Source organism: Hippocampus bargibanti, linkage group LG19, assembly GCF_051943395.1.
Source record: "Hippocampus bargibanti isolate YZ-2025 linkage group LG19, ASM5194339v1, whole genome shotgun sequence".
NCBI lineage: Eukaryota > Metazoa > Chordata > Actinopteri > Syngnathiformes > Syngnathidae > Hippocampus > Hippocampus bargibanti.
Genome location: NC_142752.1, coordinates 8200004 through 8227694, shown reverse-complemented (window position 1 = coordinate 8227694; position 27691 = coordinate 8200004). Strand labels below are relative to the sequence as shown.

General features: G+C 43.1%; 1 protein-coding gene and 1 long non-coding RNA gene across 7 annotated transcripts in view; one reads left to right on the top strand and one right to left on the bottom strand.

Annotated features, from left to right (window-relative positions):
• Positions 1-27691, top strand: part of klhl29 (kelch-like family member 29) — a 128606-nt gene that overhangs the window by 99583 nt on the left and 1332 nt on the right. For both annotated transcript variants that reach the window (XM_089021986.1, XM_089021987.1), the window contains 5 exons: positions 1163-1361; positions 12224-12406; positions 13745-13925; positions 21299-21492; positions 22655-22799. In XM_089021986.1, coding sequence (XP_088878112.1) covers positions 1163-1361; positions 12224-12406; positions 13745-13925; positions 21299-21492; positions 22655-22799 — 902 coding nt within the window. The remainder of the gene's footprint in view (positions 1-1162; positions 1362-12223; positions 12407-13744; positions 13926-21298; positions 21493-22654; positions 22800-27691) is intronic.
• Positions 5388-27235, bottom strand: LOC148883880 (uncharacterized). Of its 5 annotated transcripts, none has more exons than XR_016118462.1 (12): positions 27079-27235; positions 26912-27012; positions 26809-26840; positions 26646-26729; positions 26271-26361; positions 26144-26175; positions 24352-24413; positions 24211-24279; positions 24015-24096; positions 23848-23935; positions 23718-23749; positions 5388-6040 (listed from the first exon to the last, which is right to left on the bottom strand). It is a non-coding gene; the product is annotated as an uncharacterized LOC148883880 (long non-coding RNA). The 5 variants fall into 5 exon arrangements; XR_016118461.1 differs by lacking the exon at positions 5388-6040 and adding an exon at positions 19479-19575; XR_016118460.1 differs by lacking the exon at positions 5388-6040 and adding an exon at positions 21558-22733.

Sequence of the window (27691 nt, the reverse complement as noted above, 5' to 3'; positions counted from 1 at the left end):
TAATACAATTTGTGTATTGCCACATTACCATAGATTCTGCACGGAATCAACATTTTTTTTTCTCTGGTGATTTCTGCTGCATTCTCGACACCTTTTATTTCAACTCACAATCGCTACGCCGACCAAATTTTAATTCGCAAAGAGAAACGGTCTCCCGGGGCTGAATTTTCTAACTCAACTCAGGAGAGAGTAAAGTGGAACTCAGGTGTGGGAGGTGAGATGCCAGCCTTATTATTGACTTCTTGCTTCTATCTGGAAGTCTGTTGTTGTTGTTGGTTTTTTTTTGGCCAGCGTGTCCAGCTGGGGCACGATGCAACGAGCCGTTTGAGGTCATCCCGGTCAGCGGCCACCCGCCGCTGTGACACTCGGCGGCGGCTTGTTTACAGCTTTTGCTGTCGTGCGAGTCGAAACTCCCACCGGGGGCGAGCGGGCGAGTTTCAGGCCGCCACACTTAAACACGGACGATCATATGCGTTGTGCAGCTTGAGATGAGGTTGCCATGGCAACTGTAGCGTCACATATGTTCCAACATTTCCGGTGTGTATGTTTGGTAATTACTTTGAATCAATTGAATGAATCATTCTGGTTTCATATTTCACAATTCTACAATTCTACAATTTTTGAATCACTTTTTAACTCATTCACTACCAGACGTGCAAAAATGTCACCACACCAGTTCCAGGGTTTTTGTCATTTTCACTCAAATTCCAGGACCCACAGAATATTTAGTTTCAGAATCAGAAAGCTTTTAATCTGACTACATAAAGATTCAATGCAGCGTAAGAAACCTTAGACTCTCTTCTTTCATCAGAAAAAAATAGTTAATTCCTAAGTGATATGAGTCTGGAGTAATATGAGCTTGAAATGAGGGCAGCTGTCCAAAATACAATGCAATACATTGGTTTATATAGCGCTTCAACAATAGCTGAAGCTGGAACAAAGCGCTGACATGGAATAAAAGGAAATGCTGACCCTTTGTGGAAAAGAAAAACATTGCCAGAGGCCATGGCCAGTGCCATCAGGACCCAAGCGTGAAAAAAAAAACCAAATTCGGGAATGCCGCTCAACATATTTTCAATTCCAGAATAAATTCGGGGATGGCAGTGAAGGGAAACATTAACATGAAGCCACTCATCCCCCCGCCCCACCTCTTCTTTTCCAGCACCTGTCCGATCTGCTGGCCTCTGTGCGACTCCCCTTCATCCACCCGTCCTACCTGCTCAACGTGGTCGACAACGAGGAGCTGATCAAGTCGTCAGAGGCGTGCCGAGACCTCGTCAACGAGGCCAAGCGCTACCACATGTTGCCGCATGCGCGCCAGGAAATGCAGACTCCGCGCGCCAGACCAAGGCTCTCTGCAGGTAACGCGCATGCACTCTGATATGACTTCACCAAGCAACTCGGAGCCGCTCATTCTCTAAAATGTACTACATTTTCATTTTATACCCAAAGATTGAACCGCCTCACACGGCAGCAAAATGACAAAGTCAATACAGGCGGGCGAAAACATCCCGAACCACTTTTGCTATTGATGCTGTTAATGGGAGTGTAGCGAAACAACAGTGCACAGCATTACACCGGGCCCATGCTCACTATTCATTTTGCGTAGCATCAAGGTGACATAAAGGTCACGTCGCCATAAGGAGACGTCGCCTTTTTATTGATTTTGCCCCACTGGGTAGGTAATGGGTCACTGCACTGTGTTATATTTTGTGTGTGTGGGACATTAAGTCAGCCTGGAGTGTAAACCATCTTTGAAAGTGCAAGCAGGAGCGCCCACTCTGATGTCATTTTCCTAACTCCAATGAACGATACTTGGTGTAATTCATGTCCATCAGGGAGTCTTAAAGGACAACCGACATCTCCGGACAAGTTGTGTCCATAATTTGTAAAATGACTTCTACTGAGTGTATTTTAATAAGATTCCACCGCACATAGCTATATTTTACGTTTTAAGACTCGCTCTGAATATTCAGGAAGTCTTGTTTTTGAGTTGGTGATGAGTCCGTACGTGACGTCATGAAAGGACCGCCCCCTGACCGTAAAAAAAGACGCATTGTAGCGTCTTTCCATCACGTCAATGTATTTTGCTGTACATGTTTGGTCTGAGAACGGTGTTGCACCCAAAAGCCGCCAGAAGAGGGAGTCCAAGCTCCATATAAGGAATTTATCAGCCTGTGGAAGCGGAGGTGGCCACTGGAGGTCGCCATTTTGTGCCTCTTTTCTGATGATCCATTGTTGCCCCTATGTTGCCTCAAAATGGCATGGAATAATTCTTTAATCGATTGCAAACATGCATGCTTTCCTCTTCAGAACTATTTGAATCATATTCATAACTGGATGTGTAACAAGAAAGCATATTCTCCGAATCTAAAGCCATTGTTTGGATTCTCCAGCAATGCAAGACGTCTTGGCGTGATGTCACGAACTGGGGGCGGGATTTTCTGAAAATGCACAATTCGCAGCTCAATTTTTTGCAGATTTTGGACACTTTAAGTCATTTTTATTGGTGTTTTGCATTTGACTAAAAATATCATACTGTGTGTTTTGGGTATTTTAGATTCTATCAAACGTTTTTGTGATGTCAGTTAAAAAACAAAAGAGTGACGTCGGTTGTCCTTTAAGGTTTTTTTTCCCTCTGAGAGCTCCAGAATAAGGCAAGGAAGAGAAGAGAAGAGGCCACTTCACCTCATATTGAGCAAAACATGCCGAAAAACCAATCCACAATTTCTGGAGGTCAACGTATATTAAGCCCTTTGAAAGATTTACAATGATGGGAAAGGGAAAAAAATGAACTGCTCAGCTTTATGCTGTTGGCGACAAAGCAAATACTTGCCATATTTGATAAGCGTTTGGGTCGATTTAATTCTCTATTTTTGAACTCAGTGTGAGTGCGAGCATGTCTCTCTCTATCGATCTATCTATCTTTCGATTGATCTATCTATCGATCTCCCTCTCTATCTTTCTCTTTCTCCCTCTCTCTCTCTCTCTCTCTCTCTCTCTCTCTCTCTCTCTCTCTCTCTCTCTCTCTCTATTTGTTTCCAGTAACATTAAAACTTTATTTTGAGTGGGGGGGGGGGGGATAGATTGGATTGGACTGGATTGAATTAGCCTTTATCTCGCATTGGAGAAAGTTACAAAGGAGAGGAAGAAGTAGAAAAACAAAATACAGGAGCTGCTGTAAAGACAGCCACACTCGCGGTGCCATATTGAAGTCAAAGGAACATAAAAACAAACAAAATAAAATAAAAAAGAAACAGACAGTCTACAAACTTAAGCACTTTCTGCACCCTCTTTGTTGCATAAAGCAGTTCGAGATGAAAGAGGAGAGGATCAATTTAAAGCAAAACAACAAAAAGACATTACTTTTAAACATAAAATGGACAAACCCACATACAACATGATTACGTGTGCTGAATTGTGTCCAAATCCAAACTGACATACAGTAGCTGTCAAATGTGCCAACAAAAAGCCCTGAGGAGACTAAAAGCAAAAAAAAAAAAAAAATTACAACGCCCCAAAGTGAAAGTACTGCAAAAGGGCAGATGGTTTAGTCCCTGAATGTGCATTGGCGTGCGTGTGTTTGTTCGAGAGGGAAGGGGGCGTGTGCACGCACGCGCTTAAAAAGGCGCGTAAGCAGATGGAGCGCCACCTGAGCACTGTTGATAAGACTGTCAAGCGTTAAAAAGAAAAGAGAACTGCCATTCGTGAGCCACTTCTTGCTGAGCAAGTCAATCTGCAGGCTTGCTTGTGCGTGTGTGAGTGGCTCCACGTGTGCAATATGCTAATGACTCGCCTTCAAAATGTGTACTGTACGTTGGAGATTAAGGCTCAACACGGATGCCGTCACTGGCAATCCCTGTGGAGGAAGTATAGTTGTACATTTGAAAAGACATTTGTTCGCAAGCATGCCAAGGAATTGATTAGAAATGGCGTGGGCCTCCGATCACCTTGTCACATCCCGATCGCAGGTGTCCTTAGAACGTGGCCACTCATTTCTTGACGCCGGCGTCCCAATTAGCACGCATTGATCCAGATTTTCTTGTCCTTTGTTGTTTCTCTTTCAAGCTTTAATTGAAAGTGTTTGTGTTTAATCAGGCGTCTGGGTGAAGTTGTTGGAGGTCCAGGAAGATAATTAACTCATTCACGAATGTATTTGGTAATTGAAAATATGCCGTAAAGCACCATGCCCAAATGTCTTCTGGTTTTATTTTTTTCATGCTTGGGTGCAGATAAAGCGCTGGCCATGGCCTCTGACAATATTTTGTCCTTTCCACAAAGGGCTGCATTTCCGTTTTTTCCATGTTCGCGCTTTGTTCCAGCTTCAGCTGTTGTTAAAGCCCTCTATAAACCAATATGTATGTATTGCATTGTATTTTGGACATCTGCCCTCATTTCAAGCTCACATAACTCCAGACCCATGTAATTTAGGAATTTACTTTTTGTTCTGATGAAAGAAGAGTCTAAAGTTTCTAACACTGCATTGAATGTTCATGTAATCCTAAAACTCAATATTTTGTGGTTCCTGGAATTCAAGTGACAATGACAAAAACCCAGCCATGGAGTGTAAACATTTTTGCACATCATCTAGCAGGGAATGAGTTAAAGTGATACCTCGGCTTACGAATGCTTTAGCTACCGAACCTTTCGTTTTACGAACATTAAATTTGCGAAAATATAATCTTGGCATACGTACTACAATGGCTGGCGGACTAGTTATTGGCGGAAGAACAGCATGTTCACAACAACAACAACAGACTTCCAGAAACAGCGCCTCCATGGCTGGCGGACTAGTTTTCCACACCCACTTTCAGTTCACTCAGTGCAGACGTGGTTTGTTATTAAGTGGACACATTTGCTTTTTTGGGATCGAGAAAGACCCCACCACAGGCTAGTGTTCAGCCGAAGAGGACACAAAAGAAAATTACGCTCGAGCAGAAGAAGGAGATCATCGAGAAACACGAACGAAGTGTGGATTTGTGTGACTTAGCGTCCCAGTACCAGTATGCTAAATCGACCATTGCTACGTGTGGCTAAGGGTGTTTCTGTCTTGTCTAAGCAACGGTCTCAGGCAATAGAAGAGTTTGAAAAAATTCTGTTGATTTAGATTAACGAAAAGCAGTGAGCAGGGGACAGTGTGTGCGGGTATTATCGCCGAGAAAGCACGATAACTTCACTCGGATATCATCAAGAGGCAACTACATCAACGACCATCACAAATAAATAAAATGTTTGATGGGGACCTGGAAACGGATTATTCTCATTTTAATGCTTTCCTGTAGGGAATAAATGTTTGGAAGACGCATTTTTTGCCTTACGCACACTTTCTGGGAAACAATTAAGTTTGTAAGCTGAGGTATTACTGTAAAACCATTTTATCCCTCGACTTTGTTGATTCTTGTCCGGCTCCAAGTCATTACTAAGCCCTTGCAGTTTAGCTGTCTGAGTAAATGCGGCGTGAGATTGCTTGTCCCACTGCGGATTGTCTCTCGTTTTCCTTTACTCACAACATTTATCCTCACCACTTTGTTGTCTTCACTAAAAGTTCGTTGATGACTTCATTGCCATCCATGTTTTTTACCGAAATAATGATGATATATTCCAGAAAAACAAATGCTGCTTTTTTCCCCTCTGAGATTTACAACCCGAGATTTCCAAACCGTATATACATTGCAACAGAAAAACAACATCCCTGTATCGAGTTTTGTCATCTGTGATTGACAGGTGATTTGCACATTAAGTCCGCCGGGACAGGCTCCAGGTTCCATGTGACCCAGAACAAGAGACGCTTTCAGGAAGAGAAATAGATGATGCATGCGACTCTTTCACTTATCCATCGGCACTGTGTGCCGGTGACGTTCTCGCGGCTTATCGTCAAAATCTCATCCTGCACGGACTCCGAAATTTAACACTGAAAATAAATCCAGCTTAGGTGGAGGGCATCCAGAACGCTGACCCGCTGCCGTTGATTCATCCAGCATTCATGACAGGGACCAGAATGTCTATCGATGGATGTGTTTGGATTCTTTGGGAGTTGCACCTGTATCAAAGGAGAGTTGGGGTTTCACTGGCAAACTTTAAAGGACAACCGACGCCTCTGGACAAGTTTTGTCCATAATTTGTAAAATTGCTTCAAATGACTTTGACTGTGCATATTTTACAAAGATTCCACCGCATATAGGTATATTTTACGTTTTAAGACTCGCGCTGAATATTCCGGAAGTCTTGTTTTTGAGTTGGTGACTATTCCTGACATCATGTCACGGAAGGAACGCCCCTGACCGAGAAAGAACACACTGTAGCAGTCCTTTCATCACGTCAATGCATTTTGCAGTACTTTGTTTGGTCTGAAAAATTCGTGTTGATCCGTGTTGATGGCGAAATTAGAAGGAAAACAGATAAATAACGCGATTGGTGAATCGTTGTGTGTTGCACCAAGACTATTTGATATTCGCTAACACAAATTCCCAGGAGACAAATCAGCCCATTTCCACAGAGCTCTGGCGCCATCTTCTGGTGCTACATTTCTGTCCAGATGCCTCAAAATGACAGAATAATGTCTTTAATCGATTGCAAACATGTATGCTTTCCTCTTCAGAACTATTTGAATCATATTCATAACTGGATGAGTAACAAGAAAGCATCTTCTCCAAATCTGAAGCCATTGTTTTGATTCTCGAGCAAGATAAGACGTCTTGGCGTGACACCACGAACAAGGGGGCGGGACCTTCTGAAACTGAAACTTTCTGAGGTCATTTTTTATTGGTGTTTTTCATTTGACTAAAAATATCAGCCTGTGTGTTTTGGGTGTTTTACATGCTACAAAACATTTTCTGATGTCAGTTAGGAAACAAAAAAGTGGTGTCGGTTGTCCTTTAAGGGGCGGTTAGTGCAGGAACAGCAACAGTCAGTCATTCGCAAAGAAATTATTAATATTATCAATCCAAATTTTCCCGTAACCCAATGCACATCATACTTTCTTCAAAAGGTCATAATTTGACACAAATATTTCACACCATAAATAACTACTAGTGGTGGTCTACCAAGGCCTGCAAGGCCTTCTCTCTTGGCCTAAAAATATCTGAATCACATCCTAATGTGAATTGTATTTTGTCCATGAATTCTTATTAAATAATTACAAATTGTCTTTCAGATTCCTTCCATTGCTTTTCCTCTGTTGTCCTGCTTCCAGATGTGTATTTATGCATTTAACCAATCACATTTCAACCATCATTTGTTACCACGGTCAGAAATCTACCTGGACGCCTTCACAATCAGTTCTGCAGGCTCTGGAGCATAAAAATCAATGGCGATGAAACTGTTGCTGTAATCAATCAGATTTGGAGTTGGCCTCGAAGGCGCTGGAAACATCTCAGTTTTCGCAAACTATGATTTGTTCGTCACTAGCCAGTCATAGTATCACTAGCCTCTAGTGATGAGCGCATACTGGCCAGAGCTAGCGCACTGTATCTGCAGAGAGCTGCATAAGCAAATATATTGTTGCACCGATTTAATAGTAGTTTTGTTAACTCACAATGGCTGAAGGAGGAGAAGAAATTGATTTTTTTGCAGATACACTGTTAAAGCCATTTTCAAGACAATCTTTTCAAGAATAGATGCTCCGAAGCTAGCAATATTGCAATTTTCTGAGGTTAACATAAATCCATATGTTCATAGTAAAAATGTGAAAAGTTTAATGACAGAATTTCTGCAGTTTCTTCAAGTCACAAGTTATTTTATGCCTAACAGCATCCTTTAGGGGATGTGTGGTAAATAACACCACACTTGCAGCCTTGGAGTGATTCAGATGTAGCACTATTGAAGGCCTAGGAATGACATGCACTGTCCTTCACTGCTAACTACTCTGCATTAACTTTAATGAAATAGAAAAGAAACAGCAATATCTTCTGGAACGAACAGGGGCACTGCACCCTCTGCCAAAGATGCACTTGGCGGAAGGGATTTTAAGGCTTTTGGTGACTCAAGTACAAAAGTAAACATCGTAATGTGCTCTCACGCACTTGTGCACACTTGCACACTGTGTAGCGCCATCATGGAGCGCCGTGTACTCCCCCATGACCCCCCTTCATCCCTACCAACATTGTCATCCCAAATTAGCGCACTGGGAGACAAATCACAGGGATCTCAAATGAGAGCAAATGGAGTAAAAGCGAGCGTGATAAGACATAATGGTTATGGACCTGCAGCAAGATAGAAATGTCTCCCACAGCTATGTGCACCCCGTGCGTGCATGCATGTGTGTGTATGGAAGAACATACATAGTGTGTGTGTGCGAGTCTGTCAGCATCTGCCACCTTCCAGTTTGCAGAGTATTTATGTGCATGCACGTGTCACTTTTATGAGCGAACAGACCTTTTTGTGGCTGCTATGTGAGGCTACTATGTACTTTGTCACAGGCTGATGGTCTCAATGATAATGTCGCCATTTCCTTCTTGGTGACTGACAACAACAAAGATGGAGGTGTGATGATTCGCTTTGCCGAAGCTACCATTGATTTGTTTTCTCTTTAACTCATTCACTGCCAGACGATGTGCAAAAATGTGTCCACTCCATTGCCAGGGTTTTCGTCATTTTCACTCAAATTCCAAGACCCACATAATATTGTTTTAGGACGACATACAACATTCAATGCAGTGTATGAAACTTTAGACTCTCTTCTTTCATCAGAAAAAAAAATGTTAATTCCTAAATTACATGGGTCTGTAGTCATATGAGCTCGAAATGCAGGCAGCTGTCCACAATACAATGCGAGCCATACATATTGGTTTATATAGAGCTTCATCAACAGCTGAAGCTGGAACAAAGCGCTAACATGGAAATGATGCCCCCTCGTGGAAGGGAAAAAAAACAGAGGTCTGGCCAGCGTTTTATCGGCACCCCCGCAAGAAAAACCAAAACGTGAACAAATTTGGGAATGGTGCTCCACGTCAAATTTTCAATTCCCGAATAAATTCAGGAATGGCAGTGAATGAGTTAATGCCCACCCTATTTTTTTTTTTTTTGCTCTTGCTCAAATACGAATAAATCATGTTTACAAAACACTAAAAATGACAAAAAAGTACAATATTTGAAGTCAAATATGAAAAAAATCATGATGGAGCATTCAAATATCAAATATATTAAAATTCGATTCAAAAGAATGCAGTATTATCTGATAAAAGTAATAGATACAAAATGTACGAGCTGCAACTGTCACATTTCAGTTTTTTAACCACTGGGTGGCACTATAGGGCCCCGTCTGCAGCTGCACAGGCATTGGTTGTTGTTAATCAGTGGCAGTTAAAAGGACTCCCTCCACGATCTTCCAGTGTCGGGTCATTGTTTGTTTCGCCCTCTCCGGTTTGATTCATCTTGTCATTATTATGAATGGGTTTGTTTGCTACTTTTGACCTTTCTGTTGAGATGACTTTGTTGTCCGACATTTTGTTCCTGCCAACTTTATTTAATACAATTTGTCTAATATACCATGCTGCTCGCTGCCTGCCTGTTATTTTGGGGTCTAAAGAGATTGTCTAGCCCCTTTTATTTAGTTTTGGGTCATCATCCACTGGGCTTTCCACTTTTTGTCTCTGTTTGAGGAGGAAAAAAAAAGGATCAAGGACCAACCTCCCCAAAGTGCATCACTTTCAAACTGATGTCAGTAAGAAAACATCAGCTTGTCAAGTCGCCTCCCAACCACTGGACAAGCGGTGGCCGCAGCCCTGAATCCAAACTGCCCCCCACACCTCCTCCCAAATCGCCTCTCTTGTGTTCTGACAGGCCCCCTCGTTGACTTGTGTTCATCCACCAACGCGTTGAAGGCTTTGGGGATCAGTCAGGCGGGCAGATGTAGACGATCGCTGACGCGGGCAACCAAGCAGAAATCAACCCAGAAGCTGCTGTGTGCGTTGACGTGCACGGCCAATGATCAGTGCTCATTTTTTTGTCCATTTCTATCTCGTCACACTATCATATTGCATATTCACATGTGATGAGAAGGTTTCTTCAGCCGTCATCTGTACAAAAGTGAAGGTTTCGGACGTTTCGCCTCCTATCCAAGAGACTTCGTCAGCGAACTAAAAAGTTTTTAGTTCGCTGACGAAGTCTCTTGGATAGGAGGCGAAACGTCCGAAACCTTCACTTTTGTACAGATGATGGCTGAAGAAACCTTCTCATCGATGGACCACTCCTGTACGACTGAGAGCTTACACAGACATATTCACATGTGGCCAATCCAACTCTGCAAACATGTTCATTTATATATGTAAATAGCCATCTGTTATATGTGTGCGTGTGGAGAAATTGAATGAACAATTTGTGATTTGGTCATTTGAGGGGCCAGTCAAAAATGGCTGAAGGCCCGTAAGACTTGGCAACACTCCACCTACATGGTTGCTCTTTGTTTTGTTTTGAACTAGCATCTGTGGTTCATCTTGAATACAAAAGAAATGAGATGATGGGGCAATCAGAGCCAGGCATAGAACATTCGAGGTAATCAGACAATGGCAAATTTTTCTGATTTTCTGAGACAGATCAAAATAAGTAATCAGATTAGCTTCAGGGAGTAATCTACTGCTCCCCCAACCTTAGAGCAAGGCCATATAGAGGGCCAGAGTTACCAGCACGACTTTAATTCACTGACAGAGCTTTTCGGATGAGGAGCAAAATATCCGACACCTTCAAAGAAGTGCAGATGACGGCTAATGAAACCTTTTCATCGATGGACCACTCCTGTCAGACTGACAGTTTACACAGACGTAATTCGAAACAAAAACAAACAACCCCCTTCGCCCGTCTCATCCATCAGAGAACCTCTTAAAGCCTTATCCCAGAAAAAAAAACCATCCACCCTCAGTCTGCGGCTTTCGGCTTAGCTCCTCTGCTTTTTGTTGTTGTTGTTGTTTTGTTGTTCCGGCAGCTCTGTAGAGAAAACAGGTTAGCGCTTTGTTTGTTGTTGTGTTTAAAGCAAGGGAAGCAACGGCTCAAAAGACTCGACAGAGCTGAAGAATCGATCGGGGACAAAGAGATAAAGTTGGCCTTGATATTTGCCAGTCAATGAAGATTAGCCTTCCATCCTTTTAGATTTTTTTCTCAATCCTGGCTGTTTCATTCCCTTTCACACCGGACCCTTCCGCCGCAACACTCAACTAGTCATTCATCCCCCCCACCCCCACGACCACCTCAACCCACCTCCCCCTCCACCCTCCTGGATGCCTGCCGCTCTCAAACACACCACTCACTGCTGTCTGGCGGCCGCCTTGTCGCCTGACGGGCGAGTCGCTTCTTGGCAGCCCGCCAACCTGTTTGTGCGTTCTGGATCACTGCTGTCTTTGAAGCGCTTTCACTCACCGCGGTGGGGTCTGTGCGCCTTTAAGGAGACACTGGATCCACTTAGTTGCCCACCGCACGCCATTGTGAGCGTTTCCGATTGGACACCGGTGTCCTTTTGTCTACTATGCTTTCTGCCGAGCTCGGGAAAGCGGTCAGCACTTGAGAAAATGGGCAACTCTGACTCGGTGAACAACTTATTCTGCCCCAAAGTGACCAAATTGGACTCACTAGGAGTAGCGCAAAACATTGAATGGAAGCATAACATTATATATGATGCATAATATTTTTTTAATAGTCATAATAATAATAATACATTTCATTTGTAAGTGCCTTAAAGTGCAATGTTATTGAGTGGTTCAGTAGATCGTGCATGTTAGCTTGTAACCCTGAAATTGTCGCAGCTTGATATTGAAGCGGATTTACATGGGACAGTAGATGTGAGACAGCCTGTTTTCATTAATGGATCCTTTGTGTTTGCTGTCAACATTTAGCTTGTAGCAGACATGCACATTTCACCATGACTCCCCTGATCCACTGGTGTAAAGGATGCTTTGATCCTCTCCTCTTTCATCTAGAACTGCTTCATGTAACAAAGATGGTGCAGAAAGTGCTTAAGATTGAATGACTTTTTGCCTCTTTGCCTTTGCCTTTTTGTTGCCACATTATTTGTTATTTGTGGCTTTTTTTTTACTTCAAGATGGCGACTCAAGAGTGGCTGCCTTGACAGCAGCTCCTGTATTGTTTTTCTACTTCTTCCTTTCCTTTCCTCTTACTTTCATAACTTTGCTGTTGTGAAATGTAAATTTCTCCACTGTGAGACTAATAAAGGCTATTCCAATCCGATCCAAAGTGAGTCTTGCGCCCGTTTATCACCCTCCTCCTCCTCTCGCAGGTGTGGCAGAGGTGATCGTTCTGGTAGGAGGGCGCCAAGCCATCGGGATGAACCAGCGCTGCCTGACGGCGGTCACCTGCTTCAACCCGCAGAACAGCAAGTGGTACCCACTGGCCAGCCTTCCTTTCTACGACCGCGAATTCTTCAGCGTTATCTCAGCTGGCGACAACATCTACCTCTCCGGTGAGCTCGTGCCTTTCGTGCCCTGTTGTAGCTGTTCCAATTTCCGGGAAGGGCTTGATTCTCAGCGCAGATTGTCATGCAACTTCTCCAGCTAAATACTGAGTCACAATGAGTGGTCAAGGTGAAATGGAAGCATCCCATCTGACTTTTTGTCAGCGTCGCGTAGAAGCCCCCCTATTCCATCGTGACGCCACGCTCCATTTGCACCACCTTTTCAACACGGCATCCACACACTCACCTTGATGCCGCGACAGGATCGCTCTTCCAAGCTGTTCTCTCTCTCACTCTCACGCTCTCTTTTTCATATAAATGGAAATGTGTGTTTGGCAAGGGGAACAAGCGGCGCCCCGTGTCCACCGGGAGTCCGACAAGCCTTTGGAGAAATCTAAGGTTTTATAGTAGGTTAGCCAATCGGCTTCAGATGCTCGTGTTTCTGAGCTGGGGGGTCTCTACTTAAATGACATCATCACAATTCACATTTTGAAGATGCCCTAATGCCCCCCATTATCTGCAAATAATGGGTGGAAGTATCTTCAATACAGCGCAGGTGCTTAGCCATGTCGCGAAAAGTGAAGAAAAAGGTAGAATACCCTCCAAAAGCTTTCTAGTTTCTTACAGATACTTTTTGAAAACTCACTTCAACGTAGTTCCTTGGCAAAAGCACTACTTTGGTCTCAATGGAGTTCTTCAATTAATTTCAACATAGGTCCCTGGCACCGAAATGGCGCCAAAGTATAGTTTCGTTCAACCGGTTGGAGTACAAATATAGTGACGGAGAGTTTTTCAGCAGATAACAGAGAATATTATTTATTTATGTATTTATTTATTTAGTATTTATTTATTTAAGTATTAGTTTATTCTCGTGTTTATTTGTGTATGAATGTATTTATTTATTCATTTATTTATTTGTGTACTTATTTGTGTATTTATTTATTCATCCATTCATATATTTATTTGTTTATGTATGTATTTATTTCTGTCATTTATTCATTCATTCATTAATTCATTTATTCCTGTATTTATTGATTAAATCATTCATTCATTTTTTCATTCCTTTATTTATATATGTGTTTATTTGTGTATTTATTTATTCATTCGTTTATTTATTTATTTAATTTATACATTATTTTTTTTATTTATACATTTATGTATTTTATTCATTCATTCATTCATTGTTTTTTTTATTTATTTATGTATGTGTTTATTTGTATATGTATTTATTTATTTGTGTATTTTTTTATACATTTATGTGATTATTTATATCTGTATATATATATGTCTGTATTTATTCATTTATGTATTCATTAATTCATTCATTTATTTATTTTTTTATTGCAGGAGGCACTGAGTCAGGGGTGATGTTATCTGACGTATGGTGCTACATGTCCCTGCTGGACAACTGGAACTTGGTGTCGCGCATGACGGTGGCCCGCTCGCGACACAACAGTTTGGTCTATGATGGCAAACTCTATGCCATCGGAGGCTTGGGCATCTCTGGGAATTTGGACCACGTGGAGAGGTGAGCCATAAATTGAGCAGAACTAAGTTGATGTTGTCGTAAAACTCAATATTCTGTGGGTCCTAGAATACGAGTGACAATGACAAAAACTCGAACGCAGGTTATTCTTGTTGTTTTTCCGTAAAAATCCAAATCCAGTGAAACCTCGGTTTTCGACCATAATCCGTTTCAGAAACCTGTTCGAAAACCGATTTGTTCAAAAACCGAAACAGCACTTTCCATTAAAATCAATGTAAAAAAATCTTAATCCGTTCAAAGTCTAGAAAAACACTTTTTTACTATTTCATCGCATAAACCGTATAAAAACCTATTTATAGATCAGGTCATGTGTAAAATTCTATAAAAACAAACTTTTATTTTCACCAATTTTTAACATCAACATTAACATCTGTACATAAAAATATCTCGATCTTTCTGCCACGGGGCATGTTGGAACCTATCCCAGCTGTCTTTGGGCAAACACAGGGCACACTAACTTTTCAAACCATCCTCTGCTTGCTTCAAAATCATACTATTCAGGAGATCTTAACCAAATATGTCAGCATTTTCGCAAAAATAAAACAACTATTAATGCGTCGGTCACAATGAGGAAGATGTGACATATAAGGATGTGACGTATAAGGAAGCACAGGGTTGTCGAGTGATACATTCAGATGCACTCCGTTTGGTTGAGAACCAAATTTCGGTTGTATACCGGGGCATAAAAAATATAACATTTTTGGTTGAAAACCGAATGGGATGAGAACCGAGACGTTCGAAAACCGAGGTTTGACTGTATTTCTTTTTCCGGTGTGTCCTCCCCTACATCCCTTATCCCGATTTGTGGTTGAATGAGCCGGCTAATGGCGCCGCGTGTAGCTCGTGACGTGTCATTGCGACGAAGACGAAAGAAAAGAGGAAGATACTTATTTTGGTGAGGGGGCGTTATTGCCGCTGTCATGTAGTTTGTGAGGCGAGACTAATGCAAACCGTGTCTAATTTACTCTCAAATTTTATGGAGATTTGATTTGTACCCACACGCTCGTTTTGTTTGGCAGCACCACTTATGAATGACAGTGTTTTTTTTCTCCATTTTCAAGCAGAAGAAGACTGGTCGCGTTTTTTTTGTTTTGTTTTTTTTTTTGCCTATCAAAATCTCCATTTTGTTTTCCTATCCAAACAAAAACCCCTGTTAACGTTGATGGAGTACCTTAATAACAGCTAAACACATCAGCGCGCTTTGTCAAGTTTCCAAAGGGTGGAGCAGTAGCAGCAGGAAAGATTTGCAAGGAAGACGGGCGGCGTCAGCAAGCAGCTGGTCCACGGCGGCGTGGACTTTGTGAACAGCTGTGGGAAATTATGCACCGAGCCGACTGCTCGGCGACGTTCCTGACAGATTATCAGCGAGCTATTTATTTCATCGCGCTTGTAAATACAGTGGGACCTTGGCTTACGAACTGAATTGGTTCCCAGACAGAGTGTGTATGGCGAAAAGTGTGTATCCCAAAAAATAATTTCCCATAGGAAACCATTAAAATGAGAATACTCCGTTCCCCGGTCCCCATAAAACATCATTTTCTACTTTCTAATTTTCTAAGCCTTAAAACTACACAAAATATACCTTATTTTATGTATAATAAATGTGCTATAGTATTATTAAAGAAATAAACTGTACTGTACAATAAAGTCATTTTATTTACCTTTGTGATGGTCATTAATGGCTTGATGGAATGGAGTGTCCGGTTTCCTCAGCATTAAACACTTGATGAGGAACATCAAAAGCTTCTTTCTCCATCTTGAGGAATGATCCCTTGTAGGTGCTTTCTCTGTGATAATTGTATCTAGTTCTTCATCAATTGTGAACTGTCTAGCTGGGTTGATAGCTTTTTGCATTAAGTGTACAGATGACTTGTGCGGGTTATTTGTGGAGCCTGATTGATGGGATATTTTAACTGTTTTCTATCCATTTTCTCACTATTCTCACACTCTCGTTTTTTTTTGTTTCAAGCTCTGTCATCTCCCTTTCATGTGTGTTTTCTCATTCTCTCTGCTTGCCTCTTTAATGTTTACCCCCCCCCCCCCACTACTGGGTTCTTGACCAATCACGTGGCTTTAACCAAAGACTGGGGGTGGGGAATAGAAGACAAAAACAGTGGCCACCATTTTCTTGTTAGAACGGGCTCGTTCGCGAACGACACATCACTCATTGTGGCAGCTCCGTGTGTATCCCGAAAAATAGTTTGTATGCCAAGGTAAAAAAAAATCATAAATGTAACGTTCGTAAACCGAAAAGTTCGTAAACCAAGGGGTTCGTAAACTGAGGTTTCACTGTACAAAGCAAATGCCTTTCGAGACCAAGCGGTGGTGTGCCAGGAAGTAGAAAGTGCCATTTGTATGAAAAAAATGATATGTTCAAGCATAGGCTATGATCTTTGAAACGCATTTTTTATTTTAAATTGCAATAAAAAACTATGAGTGGCCATTTTGGGGCCCCGCTGGCTCAACGAGGTCTCTGCCTACCAGCGCATTCGATTGCGGTGACTGGAGAGAGAAAAAAGGAATTCCATGCGGGTGTCACGTTTGCGACTGGGGCGCTAATAACATTCCGGAATCATTACTCAGCGGATAGCGATGACTTGCCGATGTTTGATATGCGGATGGCGGCTCGGCGACGGCGCGACAGCTGCAAATTGATTTGCTGTGTTGCTCATCGGCCCCATGGAGGCGCGGGGACGCAGCCAATCGCTTGTGCGCTTTCGTTGTTGCCAGAATGGATGGACGTATGTGCTTGCGGAGTTGAGCATATTTATTAAACTAGCAGTTGTGAAAGCATCATTTCTATTTCATTGTATTTAATTGGTTGCTTTCAATTTCCATCCATCCATCCATCCATTTTCTGCCTCTTATCTGGGCTCGGGTGGTAGGGGCAGCAGCTTCAGTCGGTAAGCCCAGACTTCCCTTTCCCCAGCCACTTCTTCCAGCTCTTCCTGGTGTATCCTGAGGCATTCCCGAGCAATCTGGGTGACATCCAGCATGTTCTGGGTCGTCCCTGGGGTCTTCTGCCAATGGGGCCCAGACCACCTCACCAGGGAGGCATACAGGAGGCATGCCAATCTGATGCCCAAGCCACCTCATCTGGCTCCTCTCAATGTGGAGGAGATGCGGCTGGACTCTGAGCCCCTCCTGGAACAACACCTCACCAGGGAGGTGTCCATGAGGCATTCTGATCACATGCCCGAGCCACCTCATCTGGTTCCTCTCTATTTGGAGGTGAAGCGGCTCGACTCTGAGCACCTCCCGAATGACTGAGCTTTGCACCTTATCTCTTAGGGCCACTTGTATCCGGGATCTCATTCTTTGGGTCAAGACCCATATCTCATGACTTCGAATTTTGCCTCAGCTCCTTCATCACCACGACAGATCGGTACAAAGTCCGCATCACAGCAGACGCCGCACCGATCCGCCTGTCGATCATTCGCTTCCTTTCAATTTCCAAGGTGCAAAAAAAGTACATTGTGTCGCTTGTTCCACTTTTTTTCCCCGGTTGTATGCAGGTATGGCCTTGTGTACTGCATCCATCTCACCTCATTTGCAGTCTTTTCTGCCACCTTCTCCGCCATCGCTCTCGACGCCAGCTTTCACACTTCTCTCCCGTGTGAAATTCGAGCCCACGGTCGCAATTATGTCTTCAATCAGAGGCTTCTCAAAGCGGCCCTGGTTGAAGCCGGAGATGAGGCGCGAATCAACACTCACGCCGACCGAGCCCAACTTTTCCCATCACATTTTTTTTAAAGGGGGTAGTGTATCGCGGTGTTGTAAGGGGAGGCTTTTAACTCGCAATCAGGTGCCCTGGGCCCGGCATGTTGATCCATTTGACAAAGCAATATGATTGCAGGATATTGAATAATTCATGGCTGTCTAATGATGTGTCAATCACGCGGTGGCGCCTTTGTTTTATTTATTGCGTGCTACGCACAGTTTCATGTGCCCTTGACGTGCCATTGCCGCTTAATATTTCATGAGGAATTGGTAGCCGGCCAGATTTAGGAGTCGCTCAGCGGGGGGGGGGGGTTCAAGCTAACAGTAAGTTCTTGTGTTTTGTGTCTTTTTGAAACTAACCTGACGACGCTGATTACGGGCATTGAGGTTCCACTTTAGTGCTCTTTTGAGTGGAGTGACTCATTAGTTGATCAAGGTGCAATTCGGTTGGCATAAATAGTGACGTTGGCTATGTGAAAAGTACAACCAAAATACAATTTTCCAAGTTTATTTTCTTTCCAATTTCAGTCAGGTTTGCGGTGTACCACTAACGCACAGGTGTCAAAGTCAAGGCCCGGGGGCCAAATCCGGCCCGCTACATAATTTTTTTGGCCCGCGAAAGCAAATCAAACTGGTGAAATTCCATGATGCTAGCTAAAATCCTAACCAAAATTTCATATTTTTGGATATAAACCACAATAACACTCATTATTCTTGACTTCAGATTTGGAACGTAGCTATTCATTAATTTGTTGTACGCTCTATATGTAATATGTGGAGGGGATTAAACATTCTAATGGCTTCCCCAAATTCATAACAGCCCTCGAGAGGAAACGGTAACTACAATGTGGCCCGCGGCAAAGAATGACTTTGACACCACTGCACTAACGGTTAGCCGTTGCTAGCTGCGACCCCTTTTTCGACGTTTCTCCTCACTGGATCAAGTAATGCCGAGCACAGGTAAATGCCTCCAGCTGTTTCAGTTAATAGTGGGCGGTGCCGAGGGGCAAACCACGGGAGGGGGTTGGGGGCGACCCTGCGGTAGTCAGGGACAAGTCTCCCAAAGCCCCCCTGCTGAGGCAGCGTCTCCCCGACCGAGCTAAGCCCTTGCTCCTCTGGATTAGGCAAAGTGGCAACAGTAGCACCTGCTGAGCTTTCAAGGTTGAACACACCCTCATCCTTCCCCTCCCCCACTCAGCACCCAGACTCCCAATATAATACACTTGGTCCTCGAGATAACCCCCCGCTCCCCAAAAATGATGCTTTCGGATGAAATTATTTTCTCGCTCATTGTTTTCGGATATTTTTTTTTAAATAACAATAACAATAATACATTTGCTTTATAAGCGCCTTTCAAAACTCTCAAGGTCATTTTTCAGTCACAGGAGAAGTTTTTTTGTGGGTGAGCAGCGGCAGCCACACGTGCCACCGTTCACTCAACCCGACAGTAAATAGAAAGCTAGCTAGCTAATAGATAACTAATAGATAGCCAGCCTGCCAGCTAGCTAATAGATAGCCAGCTAGACAACTAGCTATATAACTAATAGATAGCCAGCCAGAAAGCTACCTAGCCGGTTGGTTTGCTAATAGATAGCAAATAGATAGCTAATAGAGAGGCAATAGATAGACAGCTAGACAACTAGCTATATAACTAATAGATAGCCAGTCAGATAGCTAGCTAGCTGGCCAGCTAGCAAATAGATAGCTAATAGAGTGCACAACTGTCAGGATAATTAATGAAAAGAAATCGACATCGACTTCATCCCCGCTTATAAATCAAACACAAGACGGTGTGCCTCATCGGTGGCAGACTTTATTTAACGCACTGGGCAAAAATAACAGTGAAGAATGTGCAGACGTGATGTTCATTGTGATGGATGGCACCATTTTGGGGACTCGGTCGACTTCCAAACTGGCAGGGGAAAAAAATGAAGGCGAATGGCTGCAGACGTGGCAATTGCGGTGACGATTACAAGTTGTCGCCATTAAAAAAAAGATGTAACATCACTCTCGTCTTATTGGTTGTGCAAATGTAAACAGAGAAAAAAAAGGGCGACTAAACCTACAGGAGGATAAATTTGTCACATTTTGCAGTCGACCGCGTTTCACTACTCCTTCGGCAAAGGCTTATACCGTACCTATATACAGTAGTCTCGTAATATCGATATCGGTTATATCGATAGTACTGCTTATGACGATACTATTTCTATGAACGCAAGGAGAAAATTTACATGCCGCGGGATCAGATATATCGATAGTCCGGTTATATCGATATTTTTTCAGACTCCCGAGAATATCGATATAACGAGACTTTACTGTAAGCGACAACAGACGCTCCCCTACTTACGAACATTCGAGTTACGAACAACGATGCATATGGACATTTTTTTTTTAACATGTAGTATTCTCTCCTGTTGTACATGTACAGAATTTATAGAGCATATATTTTATATTAAATGTTTATTTTTCAGTACAAACCAATACATGTTACTTATACAAGCCTTACACATATTTATATAAACCTTAAACATACATTATATAAGCTTTAAACATCCATTCCATACAAATTATAGCGCTGAACAAATTCACCTGACGGACGACCATTCAGAGCGTATCTCATTCATAAGTTGGGGAGAGTCTGTACACCTTTAGTATTCAATCAGATATCTAAAATTTTGACGTTGTAGTTTTTACCCCGTACATTTTTTTTGTCTCCTTAACTCATTCACAAATTTATTCGAGAATTCAAAATATGACGTAGAGCGCAATTCCTGAATGTTTTTTTTCTTGTTTGGGTGCCGTTAAAAGGGCTGGCCAAGGCCTCTGGCAATGTTTTATCCTTTCCACAAAGGGGCAGCATTTCCCCTTTTTCAATGTTAGCACTTTGTTGCAGCTGTTGTTAAAGCGCTATATAAACCAATATGTACGTATTGCACTGGATTTTAGACAGCCACCCTCATTTCAAGCCCATATAACTCCAGACCCATATCCTTTAGGAATTAACTTTTTTATGATGAAAGAAGACAGTCTATGGTTTCGAAAGCTGTTATTGAATGTTTATGTTGTCCTAAAACTCAATATTCTGTGGGTCCTGGAATTCGAGTGACAATGACAAAAACCCTGGCACTGAAGTGGACACGTTTTTGCACGTCTGGCAGTGTGAATGAGTTAAAGGACAACCAACACCACTTTTTTGTTTCTTTGTTTCTTTTTTGTTTTTTCCTCCGTCCAAGTTGGTGGCCATCGCGCGGGCTTAATGGCGTGTGTCGGTCGACACATGTTTGCTTTCTGTAATTGCTTTTAATTGCCGTCATTGTGCGCAATGCTGGCTCTTTTTCATCCTCCCCGGTGGCGTGCGCCTTCGCCTAATTACGCCTGTCAGCCCCGCAGCCAGAAGTCGGGAAGGCCTACTGTACTGTGTGTGCGGGTGATACATTAGTGCTACGTTGAAAGTAGGTCGTATCCCATTTAGAGGCAAGCAGGAAACATGTTTTGCATTTGTTCTTAGGTGTCTTATGAATAACATGATTCGGGTCGGCCTCCCTCCCCTGAAAAAAACTATTACCTTTGAGCTAAAACTGCTTTGCGCTAGGACTGAACAAAACAAATTCAACTTATCCATCATTTCATTTCAGGTACGACACCATTACCAACCAGTGGGAAACGGTGTCGCCATTACCCAAGCCGGTACACTCTGCGGCGGCCTCGGTGTGCGGCGGAAAAGTGTACGTTTTCGGCGGCGTCAACGAAGCGGGACGCTCTGCCGGCGTGCTCCAGTCCTACGTGCCGCAGAGCGATGCCTGGAGCTTCATTGAGTCGCCCATGATAGGTGGGTCGTGTTTGGTCCGTAATTTCACTTTGACATGGGACCCATCATTATAATAATAATAATAATACATTTCATTTATAAGCGCCTTTCAAAATTCTCAAGGACACCTTACAGTCACAGGATATCTTTTCTGCGTGTGTGCAGCGGCAGCCACACACGCCAGCGTTCACTCAACCCATCATATCATATTTATTTCAATGGATTTTTCCCAATTGAATGAATACAATTTGACCAGAAACATCATGGAAAATTCAACTCTATTCTTCTTCTTTTCCTTTCGGCTTTTCCCATCAAGGGGTCGCCACAGCAAATCAGTGTCCTCCATCTTTAGAGGTTTGATCAGCATGTTTGTTTTGGCCAAGCTTTTATGTCGGATGCCCTTCCTGACACAACCCTCTGTATTTATCTGGGCTTGGGACCGGCACAAGAAGACTTATGTTCCTTTGTGGCTACAGAACAAGCAACTTACTCAGTAATAGGATCCCATACACAAAATGGTCATCAGCACAGCAACATCATTCAAAAAATTCCTTGTAAAAGACGTCACCGAGATCCCACAGCCGACACAGGTGATGTTTGGCTTGCACTGAGATGAAGTTCCCGCCACATGCTGCGCCGTTGCCAGACACAAAGTACTTATCTGTGTTTTTCTTTCTCCCCCCTGTTGTTTTTTTACACCCCTGTGAGTATTCGTCCTTGGGCGTCTAGCGCAGACAGATGAGTGCTGTGTGTCGATACATACACACAATTTCATCATGCTGAGTCGTTCCCAATATTTGGGTGGGTGTGTGAAAAAACAACCTGATGTCATTATGTCGCATGTGCGTGTTTTATGAATCAACGTGACTGTATGTGATTGGAATTGTGTATGTGCTTTTGTATCATAGTTTTCACCCCCTTGTGGGGGTGTTAATTTGTATGTATGTGTCTGTGTATAATGTGTTCGCTATACGAACACATTGTAAACAGCGTTTTAATACCTCCGTTTTATTATACATCCGGTCAATGACATCACATCCACCGGTCTTAACGAAAGCTCTCCTAAAACATCTGGGCTCTCTCCCAAAGATTAAAGAATCTTTTTGTTCTTACTTTTGAACCCTGCTTGATTAATAAATGACCCTATCAGACTCAATCTGTCTTCATGTGTTATTGTGTGCAGACAACAAGTATGCGCCGGCGGTGAGTCTGGGTGGCCTGGTGTACATTCTGGGCGGAGCTTATGCGAGAGCCACCACCATCTACGACCCAGATAAAGGCAACATCAAGGCTGGACCCAACATGAATCACTCCAGACAGTTCTGCAGGTGGTGCTCACCAGAACCAATCATGTTAAACACAAGTGTTACATAAATGCAAAGCAAGCCACAGTTACTGGTAGTGAAGTGGCACACTCACTGACATTAGGTACAGGCAAAGTGGGTTCAAACCATGCATAATGAGATTGTGAGAATTCAACTTGAAACACTTAGTTAATTTTTCCGGGGAAACCTTAGTTGTTGGTATCAAACATGACCAAGGAACTTCACTGTTCCCTAGTAGTGTAGTGGTACACTCACAGACATTGGGTGCAGGCAAAGCCAGTTCCAACCTCACACCCTGACATTGTGAAAATAAGACATGAAACACTTGCTTTTTCCTGGGAAACATCCGTTGTTGGTATCAAATATGACCAAAGACCTCTGCCATTCACAGTCATTGGTAGTGCAGTGGTGTACTCACAGATGTTGGATGCAGGCAAAGTGGGTTCAAACCCCACTCATTGACATCGTAAAATTACAACTTAAAACACCTAGTTGTTTTTTCCTAAGAAACCTCAATTGTTCGTATCAAATATGACCAAACCGCAAAGCATGTCACAGTCACTGGTAGTGTAGAGGTACACTCTCCTGCGTTGGGTGCAGGTAGTGTGGGTTCGAATCCCCACCCAGTGCGAGAATAAATGTCGGTTCAGATGGCCAAGCATCAGCTGGGTCCCACCCCCAGAATGACGTCACTTGGAAGAAGCATCGGTTGATCCTGAACATGGTTCAGGATCTGGGATGTTGAAAAGCCACGATTGAAAGGGCGAAGCGAGGAACTTATAACACTTTAAAATATATACTAAGTGTTTTGCCGAGGATGTCAAATATGAGTGTCGCACAGAACGACACTCCCTCCCCCTTGGTGTAGTGGTACAAGCACAAGACTTGTACCCAGGCGACCCGAGTTTGAAACATACTCACAGCAGATGCGGCCACTTCAAGTTCCTCTTCGCCTGTGGAAGGAAAAAAAAAAGACAAATTAATCAGATAGTTCTTTAGTCTTAAACAAAACGAAATTAGCATGATAAAAATTGAGGAAATGTTTACTTACAGCGAATCCCATGGTGGCATCAAGATGGTGACAGCTTGCGCTTGGAAATGGCGACGAGTTCGGTCATGCAGCAGTTCGCCAGACACACCTGATTAAAGGGGAAAAAATGACAATGACCCCACTCATCATGGATGACAAATTTGGGAATGGTGAAAATTGTTACTTACAGTGATTCGCACAGTGGCCTCAAGACTGCAACAGCTTGCGCTTGATGATCGCAGAGATGATGCAGTTCCACAAACAAAACACCTGAGTGAAAAAATAAAACAAATTGAAAAGATTGAAGAAAAAACATCACAAATGAGCCCACTCATTACAGGCAATGACTTCCCTACCCTTGGTTGAAGTGAACTGCAGGCTTACCAATTAGGCTGGTGAATCTGGCCAGCAGCTCCATCCAGTATGAGGGAGGGCACCATTGTGTGACGAGGCCTTTTCAAATAAAATAAAAAGCATCTGAGATCTGGGCCACGTTGGGAAGTGGGCACAACAAATTAGACTCACCTGTGTTCCACAGTTCTGCATTTGTGGAGCAGCTCCTTTCCTTGATTTCACCCATTGAAGCCCTGCAAAACACACCCACAAAATGGCAGCTGCATCACATGCATCTTCAATTAGCCAATTGTTTGGTTACCTGGAAGTAGCAGACTTGTCACAGCCTTCGACTCACTATCATTTTTGACCAAGAAGCCCTCAATGTCTGCATTGAGATGAGCAGTGAACCAGAGGGAGCGACAATTCGCCCATGACACCTGCTTTCAATTGCACCAACGTAACACATCCGGGTTAAAGGGTGGGGGGCGGAGCTATCTGTCCAGGCAACAGCAGCCAATCCGATTAAGGGGCGTGATCATTTGGCACTGCATTTGGAGCACCTGATCCAAGTGAGCCTCGTTCTGCAGTGGCTTGACTTTCTTTGACTCACAACGCCCTTCGGACCCCTCACAGATCAATTGAGCCCATTTCTACGTCACAGAAACACAGTTACATGGTCATTTTTTGGGGCTAAAAACAACTTACATGGTTGTTTCTTTCTGCGCAAAATGTTTTACAATACATGGTCATTATTTATTTTTATATTATTCGCTAAAAATGAATTACTGTACATTGTCACCCAAAAATATAGTAGTGGGACACTTGCAGGTTCTTTATCCAGGCACCGTGAAATCAAACACCACTCAATGACATTGTGAATATTTATCTTGAAACACTTAGTTAATTTTTTCCTGGGATACCTGTTGTTGGTATCAAAAACGACCACGGAACCAAACCATTCACGGTCACTGTTGGTGTAGTGGTCCACTTGCTGATGTTGCATGCAGGCTAAGTGTGTTCAAATCCCACGCATTCAAATGACTGAATTGAACATTCAACACTTAGATACTTTTTCCTGAGAAACCTCAGTTGTTGGTATCAAATATGATCACAGACCGATGTGCACGAATGTCTCTGGTAAAGTAGTGGTATGCTAGTTGACATTGGAAGCAGTCAAAGTGGGTTCAAACCCCACACGCCAATATTGTCGTACTTAAACTTGAAACACTTAGTTACTTTTTCCAGGGAGATCTTAACTCTTTGTATCAAATATGACCAAGGAACCAAACTGTTCAGTCACTGCTGGTCTAGTGGTACACTCACTGACATTGGGTGCTGGCAAAGTGGGTTCAAACCGTACACGTTCACATTGTGAGAATTCAACTTGAAACCCTTATTCACTTTTCCTTGGAGATCTGAGTTGTTGATATCAAAAACGACCACAGAACCAAAGCATTTGTAGTCACTGGTGGTGTGGTGGTCCACTCACTGATGTTGGATGCAGGCAAAGTGAGTTCAACTCCCACACATGACGTTGTCTGAACAGAACATTAAACACTTAGTTACTTTTTCCTGGGCAACATCAGTTGTTCGTATCAAATACGACCAAAACGCAAAGCAAGACACAGTCACCGGTAGTGTAGAGGTACACTCTCCTGCATTGGGCGCAGGCAGTGTGGGTTCAAATCCCCACCCGATGAGGGAATAAATACTGTGTGGTGCCAAAATGAAGGGTGTGGCCAATAAGGCTGGCTGGAAGGTGGCATTGGGTGGTCCTGAACATCGTTCAGGATCTGGGATGTTGAAAAACCACGAATGAGAGGGCGAAGCGAGTAACTTATAACACTTTAAAATATATACTAAGTGTTTTGCCGAGGATGTCAAATATGAGTTCCGCATGGAACGACACTCCATCGCCCTTGGTGTAGTGGTACAAGTACGCAACTTGTACCTGGGCGACCCGAGTTCGAAACATACTCACAGCAGATGCCGCCGCTTCAAGTTCCTCTTCGCCTGTAGACAGAGATAAAGACAAATTAATCAGATAGTTCTTTAGTCTTGGACAAAATGAAATTAGCATGATAAAAATTTAGCAAATATTTACTTACAGCGAATCCCATGGTGGCATCAAGATGGTGACAACTTGCGCTTGAAAATGGCGATGAGTTCAGTCATGCAGCAGTTCGCCAAATGACACACCTGATTGAAGAGAAAAAAATGACAATGACCCCACTCATCATGGCCAATGATCCACGTTTCATTAAGGGCTCAGGAACTCCGCTTCCTCCAAAGCAAAATCATGCTTTTTTTCAGTCTCTCCGTACCCCAATATCAGATTCAATTGTTCATGCCTCAACAGAGGTTGCTGATGAGCTGAACAACTGTATCAGGTGTGTTGGCGTATGATGGGACCGAAAAAGCAGGATTTAGCTCTCAAGGAACCAGAGTTCCCTCCTCCTGGTTTAAATGAGCAGCAGGCTTACCGATTGGGCTGGTGATTCTGGCCAACAGCTCCATGCTGGGGACCTCCCCACAGTATGAAGGAGGGCACTGGTGCACAATGGGACCTTAAAAAAAATAAAAAGCATCTGAGATTTGGGCCATTATCTGAATAGAGACATACTGCCATTCATCCATTTTGCTTACCCGCCTTCTTGACCCACCATCACCATGCACAACTGGAAATAAAAAACAAAAAACATTTCTGCATGCCAAGTCATCAATTTACTTATGGCCCTGGTTAATTTACCCAAAGTTGTGGAGAAGCATACACGCGTCGGGAAGTTCCACTCAATTCAAATCATCTGTGTTCCACTTATTTCCGCATTTGTGGAGCGGCTACTTTTCTTCCTGCAAAACACACACAAAATGGCAGTTGCGCCACATGCTTCTTCAATTAGCCAATTGTTTGGTTACCTGGCAGGAGGACTTGTCACAGCATTTGACTTGCCGTTCCTTCAGCAAAGAAGCACTCTTGTGGACAACAATAACGCCCCATCTGTATCGAATAGTGTTGACATGAGCAGTTTATCAGTGGGAGCAACGATCGCCCCTTCCAACAGCACCAACTGACAATGGAGAGTGGGGGGGGGGGGGGTTCAGCCCACAACAAGCCACAATAGCCAATCTGATGAGGAGGCGGGCACTCTCCTTCCACCATTGCATTTCATGCTGCATTTGTAACACCTGAGCCAAGTGAGCCTCCTTGTGCAGTTGCTTGACTTGACCAACTCTTAATACCACCAATTATTATTCTAAATCTCAACCACACCCCTCCCTACCATTAATTTAACTCATTCACTGCCATTGATTGATGTACCCTTTTCCGCCTTGCAGTGGAGAAATTTCTATTATACAGCAGCAAAGTTATGAAAGGAAGATGAAAGGAAAGAAAGAAGTAGAAAATAAAAATACAGGAGCTGCTGGAAAGGCAGCCACTCTCACAGCATCTTGAAGTAAAAAAACTAAACACAACACAAAGTGATTCATTCTTCAGCACTTGCTGCACCCTCTTTGTGACATGAAGCAG